The sequence below is a fragment of the Nicotiana attenuata genome, chromosome 8 (genome assembly GCF_001879085.1).
Source record: "Nicotiana attenuata strain UT chromosome 8, NIATTr2, whole genome shotgun sequence".
Taxonomy (NCBI): domain Eukaryota; kingdom Viridiplantae; phylum Streptophyta; class Magnoliopsida; order Solanales; family Solanaceae; genus Nicotiana; species Nicotiana attenuata.
Genome location: NC_031996.1, coordinates 8,453,826 through 8,461,074, shown reverse-complemented (window position 1 = coordinate 8,461,074; position 7,249 = coordinate 8,453,826). Strand labels below are relative to the sequence as shown.

At 37.2% G+C, this 7,249-nt stretch overlaps 1 protein-coding gene across 1 annotated transcript; it reads right to left on the bottom strand.

Annotated features, from left to right (window-relative positions):
* LOC109230857 (putative serine/threonine-protein kinase) lies at positions 1,096-5,730 on the bottom strand. Its single transcript, XM_019396316.1, has 7 exons — positions 5,458-5,730; positions 4,022-4,176; positions 3,803-3,918; positions 3,484-3,694; positions 2,551-2,788; positions 2,244-2,394; positions 1,096-1,753 (listed from the first exon to the last, which is right to left on the bottom strand). The coding sequence occupies exons 2-7, from the start codon at positions 4,092-4,094 to the stop codon at positions 1,355-1,357; spliced, it is 1,188 nt and encodes a 395-aa protein (XP_019251861.1). The 5' UTR covers positions 4,095-4,176; positions 5,458-5,730; the 3' UTR covers positions 1,096-1,354.

Genomic DNA, 7,249 nt, shown 5'->3' with positions numbered 1-7,249 from the left:
AAGGGTCAAAATCGAATCGATAAATCGAATGCACACCCCTACTTTCATCCAAATTCATTCCTACATAGAGTAAACATGAAATGAGCATATTATATGTTTATAAACATGTAATCTCCCGCAACTCACATAAGAAATAATATGCAAAGATACTAAAAAACATGCATTTTTAATCATTTATCAGCCAGCGAAACTTTATTATTTTTGTTATTATAGTTATAATGTGGTTAATTTTGTATTGTCATAGTGATACCTGAGCCTTTTTTTTTTTTTTTTGGCGTTAGTGTTGCAAATGTTGTTTATTAGGCAATAATTTACAGTAGAACGTTAGGATGAAGAGGTTTAATATCGTTTAGCGTTTTATTTTTAGGTCACTAGTTTCCTCAATATTTAGTAGTGATGGACAACTTGAATTTTTTGAATTCGACAAGTATCGACCTATCACACAGACCATTAAATAAAGCTACTTGCAATTTAAGCCTGTTATTAGCTTAGGGAAGAATTTTCCTATTTTTTCTTTTTTATAATCTGGCTTTATTAATTTTGTAAGACTAGTTGTAGGCTTTTTTTTTATTTTTTTATAAAGTTTGTCGAGATGTTAATCAATGGTGAAGATGTACCCTGAAGGTTGCTTTGAATGATATATAAAGTTTTTTTATATATATTGTACTATATTGTTTGATGAACGCAATGTTTGGATATTGTATCATTTGTTGTCGTTTCATGATGTCATGCACCAACAATATAAAGAATAAACTCGCAATATTACTATTAAAAAAAGGATACAGAGTAGAATTATTATATAAAAGAGTAGGGTAAATGATAGAATATGATTATTTAATAACAAGGAAGGGCAACTTGAAAGAAAAAAACAACGTAATGACGCCACCACACCAAATCTGACGTTACGTAACGATACGACACAATCAAAACAAACAATGTATTTAAAGTAACAATACGATACGATACGATGCGATACAATAGGTAACAACCATCCAAACAAGCTGTAACGATCTATTAAAAAGTTTATTCGAAAAGATTTCTTATATTTTAAGCATAATGTTGCTTTAATTTTGGACAATCAATCACCCCTTGAGATGCAGAAATATACACATAAATGTATACCAAGTTCAAGCTATAATGAATTACATTTCTTGAATTCAAAACCTCAAATTTACAACATACACTATTTCTAACAACTACATAAAACATGTAAACGATTTACAGATGCTGATCAACTCAAGATACCAAAAAAACCAACTCCAGATAGAAAATGAAAAGAATAAAAAAAAGAAAAGTTGAAAGTAATGTTCAACCAAATACAAAACTATTTTCCTCCCTCGCAGAATATATTTGCTCAAATGCTTTGATCATATGCAACAGTTGTGAACGTCGTGGTGGCTTGAGAAGAACTCGTCGATGGAATGGTTGAATTGTCTAAATATTGAGATCCTGAAGATAACACATAATCATATGCTGCGTTAATTTGTTCAGGGCGAGGTTTAGGAGCATTTTTAACCTTGAGATCCATGAAATCAGAGATCAAGCCTGGTTTTGTTATCTTATTGTCATCGACCTCCATCTGGCCGGTTAGCATCTTGAGAATAGTCGACATGGATGGGCGAAGCTTTAACGCATCTTGAGTGCAGAGAAGCCCAATTTTCAAGAACCTGCAGGCCTGTTCAGCATCAAAGTCCCCGTCCAGTGACGTGTCTACGAGCAATATCAGCTCCTTTCTTTCATAGAGTTGCCATGTCTGTAACATACACGAAAACAATCAACCATAGCTTTCAGAATATCATTTAAAGCGTGACAGTTCATTGACACAATATTGTTCCTCGATTGGTAATGTTTTGTTATATTGATCTTTCAGTGATTCATATTTCATTGTCACATGAAAATTTCATATTGAAGGGGAACCTTGGCGATACTGATAAAGTTGCTGCCATGTGACCAGGAGGTCACGAGTTTGAGCCGTGGAAATAGCCTCTTGCAGAAATGTAGCGAAAGGCTGCGTACAATAGACCCTTGTGGTCCAGCCCTTCCCCGGACCCCGCGCATAGCAGGAGCTTAGTGCACCGGGCTGCCCTTTACATGAAAATTTCATATTCTTCCAAAAGAATTGCTCTAAAGATCGTGAACTCATGAATTACGGCGCATCAATTTCACTTTTTATGTGTGATCTACTCAACATGCAGCAATCACGCAATCCTTAAACTGAATGTGTATGGTTTGAAAAGTCATACCCTTTCAAGGAGATATTGTTCGTCAACTGGTAAACGTGTATTTGTGTTGCATCTTCCAGTGACGATTTCTATCAGAAGAACACCATAACTGTAAACATCTGATTTACGAGTCGCTTGGCCTCTAATTGCATACTCTGGTGCCAAATAACCTCTGGACAAAAGACGTGGATTTTAGTGCATGATACTATATCAGCCATGATCTCAAAAAATCTACTATTGGCATGCTTTTAAGCACAGACTCGAGATGGAACTTGACAACAGCACGGTAAGAAGAGACATCAGCAAAGTTTGAAGATAGGATTCTTACATGGTTCCGGCCACGCGTGTACTAACATGAGTCATGTTAGGAGGGATGAGCTTTGCCAGGCCAAAATCTGAAATCCTGGGTGTCAAGTCTTTATCAAGGAGAATATTACTCGCTTTGATATCACGATGAATTATATGTGGCTTCACTTGCTCATGAAGATAAGCTAGCCCCTTTGCAACTCCAATGCAAATTTTAGTACGTGTTCGCCAACTGAACTGGATGCTACTGTGCCCTCCACCTGTAAGCAAAATACTAGAAGAATTAGATTTGAGAATTTAAAGACAGAACTGTGTAAAACATAGAAGTGGAAACAATATTGGGCATCTAACTTAATCTAAAGTTGATAGGAATTGGAAATTAGCCTCAGAGAAAACACATTAGGAATCTGTATATAGTTATCAAAAAAAGGGCAGGCCGGTGCAAAAGCATCCCACGACCACGCAGGGTCCGGGGAAGGGCCGCACCCCAAGGGGATGTTATCAAGACTGAAAATATAGCAATCACAAGGAGCAAGAAACAACGCGTTGGAGTTCTTCAAGATTCAGTACCGATAGACTGCAGGATCTCCACAGCTTAATCTAGCAAGGAGGACAGAATCATTTCACTCATTTTGTCTCACACCACATTGGTTGTTCAAGTCGATGTTTTGCATCAACTTCGTGTTGAATCATGTGAATTACAGAACACTCCTTAGTCTTCTCGACCTTTTAACTTTTATTGAACTAAAACTTCAAACGTCTTGTCTCAAAAGGTTAGCTTGGTAAACACTCCACCCCCACCCCCAAAAACACACACACACACTCCTGCTTAAACACTAACTCAAATTTAGTTATGCAAATTAAGGAAGATAAACTAACTCAAATAAGGTCTAAAACACTCTGTGTAACATCTAAAAATTTGCTGAAAATCCCAAATAAATAAATAAAAACTTACCAAGAAGTGTTTGAGCAAGGCTGTTATTCTCAAGATAGTTGTAGATCAATATCCTATGATCATCTTCTATACAACAGCCATAGAGTTTGACTAAATTTTCATGCTCAACGTCTGAAATCACTTTAATTTCTGTCAAGAACTCCTTTACACCTTGCTTTGATTCACTAGAAAGAACCTTTATAGCAGCCATCTTTCCATTTCTTAGCCTTCCCTGTTCATACCATTCGTATAGTAAAGAAAAAGGTATAAGACTTCTTAAAGACATACTATTTAATCCACCAATTCATATCAGTAATAGAAGGGAAAACATCGCCATTACCTTATAAACAGAACCAAATCCACCCTCTCCAATTTTATTGACAGGACTAAAATCATCAGTGGCAATTCTTAACTCTTTATAGGAGAAAAGAATAACATTCTTGACGCCAGAGAGCTCTGTTGTGAATCAACATATTAGAATCTTTTCGACATACAGAACAATTATATGTAGTATAGGAAAAGATAAAAGAATGTTGAATGGCGGACCAATAGTGCTTACCATCATCAAATTCGGATGGATGCCTAGTTGATGAATGGCGTTTTCGACAGAATAAAGAAGGGAAGCAAGTCATAACTTTAGGATGCAACAGTGACCTTCTGTATATGATATCACTCAAAAGCTGCTTCAGCAGAAACCAAAACCAAAATAAGAGCCTGCAAAATTAAAGAAAAGTCTCAGTTTCACTGCTCGATAATTGGCAAATCATAGTTTATTGGAAATGCACTACGATATAAAAAGGATAGCATTAAAAAATCACGGTTAATGTAGGTATAAGAGGGTACGTCATGCCTAAAAGAAGTCGGGCAGCTCAAACCAACAGCAACAAACTATAGCGAGCTGCGCCTCACTCGTGACAATGGATGCATCCTTATGTCAAACTATCCTCAATCTCTACTTCCTCTAAAGCTAGGATCTTTTCTTTGTTCTTCCTTCATCGATCCAAGCAAAAGGATTTCAACTCAATTTATCAACTTCACAGGGCGTGGAATGTTCAAGAAATGGACTTTGAGCCTAAATCAACCTCAAAAGCTAGCTCATGACGTGAGGATTGCTCAAGACTATATAAGGACACCAATTACCCCATCCTATAACCGACGTAGGATTATTCTAACATGGAAGCAGACAAGGCTAAAGCAAATGCACCTAAGCATGGATACTGGCAGCAAAGCATCATGTTTAAGTTCCAATCAGATGGTAACTCAAAGGGCAATCGGGTGCACTAAGCTCCCGCTATGCGCGGGTCCGGGGAAAGGCCGAATCACAAGGGTCTATTGTACGCAGTCTTACCCTGTATTTCTGCAAGAGGCTGTTTCCACAGCTCGAACCCGTGACCTCCTGGTCACATGGCAGCAACTTTACCAGTTACGCCACGGTTCCCCTCCTATGGTAACTCAAAGGAAAAGGAGAAAAAACAATGAAGCATAATGAAACAATTTCTGAGCCAAAAATACAGCTCCTTCTGTTGGAGCTTATTATTGGTCTTCGCTCATTTCTAATATTGAGAACTCATAAACTTCAAATCTTGGCGCCGCCGCACTCATATCAAATAATTAGCTTGTTTGAGAAAAAAATAAAATAAAAGAGCATATACAAAATACAGAAATTTAGCACATATTATAATTGTTTATCTAATTGAGCTGTATCAACTTAATATCTTAACTCAAAACTTGCTTCAAATTAAACCCCAGAAAATTCAAAAAAGACAAAGGGAAGAAGAACAAGAAGTAGAGGTAAAAATTAGCAACCAAGATTCAACTACAGAGTCAAATATTTAGAGGGATTCTTAAAAAGATTGAAACTTTGACAAAACCAATTTATTTAAGATTGGATTCTTGAATCTCAAGATCATGAAAACACACAAAAATAAACAATAAGAAAGTAGAAAAAACAGAAAATGACTAAGAACCAGCAAAGAACAAAGATTTGAGAAGTACCTCAAAATAGCAGAAACAAAAGCAGGTGAAATTATTGTTGGCTTGGTACTATAGTAAGAACAATTCCCAAGAAGTGAAATGGGAAAGATAATGGATCTAAGTCATAGAGTCTTGATATTATTCTAAATCAAGTCTTGAAAATATTTTTTGTTCACACTAATAATACAAAATAGTAATAAAAATTGCAGACACGCTAATAGTAGTAGTACAACGATGAAGAAAAGACTTTTTCTGGTCTCTTTCCTTATGTGGCAACGAGGAAAGTGAAATAAGAACGTAAACTTGGCGCTTAAAAGTCTAAAGTACCGAGGGACCCAGAAATATTTATCTTTTAACAGTTAAATTACTCCTTTTAATTTACGTGAACTTATTTAAACATATAATAATATTTTTGTGATTATATTAATTTCTGAATAATAAAGGTAAAATAAAGAAATAAATTGTATTATTTCAAATTTGAAAATACTCATTCTTTTTAAAACGATTGAAAAAATAGATTTACATAAATTAAAATAAAAAGATATATAACTTAATATAAGTACCAACTATGAACAGATTTTAATGAAGCCGAGGGTGAGGTAGTTCTCATCGACATTTATATCTAGATAAGATTAGGAATGAAGATATTCGGGTGAAGGTGGTGTCGCTCTCATGGAAGACAAGATGCGAGAAGTTAGGCTTAGATGGTTCGGGCACTTGTAGAGAGAAGCCTTGATGCCCCGATAAGGAGGTGTGAACGGCTGGCCTTGACGGGTATGAGAAAAGGTAGATGGCGGCGTAAGAAGTATTGGGAAGAGGTGATCGGGTAGGACATGGTGTGGCTGCAGATTTCCGAGGACATGGCCCCTAATAGGAAGTTGTGGAGGTCGAGCATCAGGGTTGCAGGTCAGGTGGTATGAGGCTAGGCTGATAGTGGTTCTAGTTGTGTCCATATTACTTCATTACGGTTGCAGGTAAGGTGGTAGGAGGCTAGTCTGATAGTGGTTGTGTCCTAGGCTGCAAGTGGTCCTTGTTACGTCCTTATGTCTCCATTGTGTCTATAGTACTGTGACATCATTACTGCTTATTGTTATTGTTTTTCTCTCTATTTCTGGTTATTACGTTGCTGGTATTATCTTTATGGCTTCCGTTGCTGATACTGCTCCACTGTCTTTTTTTTTCTTCTTGAACCGCTATCGGAAACAGCCTCTCTACTCTTTCGGAGTAGGAGTAAGGTTTGCGTACACACTACCTCCAGACCCCACTTGTAAAATTTTACTGGTTATTATTATTGTTGTTGTATTAGGGTTCGATTAAATCCGTGCCAAAAAAATTCTAGGATGAGGTAGTTGCCATAAAGTTGAGCAGCCGTTATTGAAGGTGTTAATGTGGGCTTGCCCGATATTTTATGGCGCCTACATAAGGGTGTTAAATGGGCCGGGTCAGCCGGTTCCGGACCGGCCCAGACCGGTTAAAATCGGAATCGGTCTGGACCGGTAGAAGGGGGCTGGGTTGGGCTGGGTTAAGGGTATTTCGCGGGTTGCACCGTTCACATTAATTATACCGGTTACCCGGACCAGTATAACCCGGTAGATGAACAGTGATTTGAAACCGGTTAACTGGCCCGGCCCAGACCGGTTTAACGGTAAAAAAAATTATTTTTTAATTTTTTTTTTAAATGGGCCCAGATCTGACCGTTGGCGACGGTCCATTTCAGAAAATGGTCGTTGCCCAACGGCTGAATTGCACAGTTTGCCTAATTTTGGTTTTTTTTTTTTTTAATTAACCCCCTTTCAAAAACTATAAATACCCC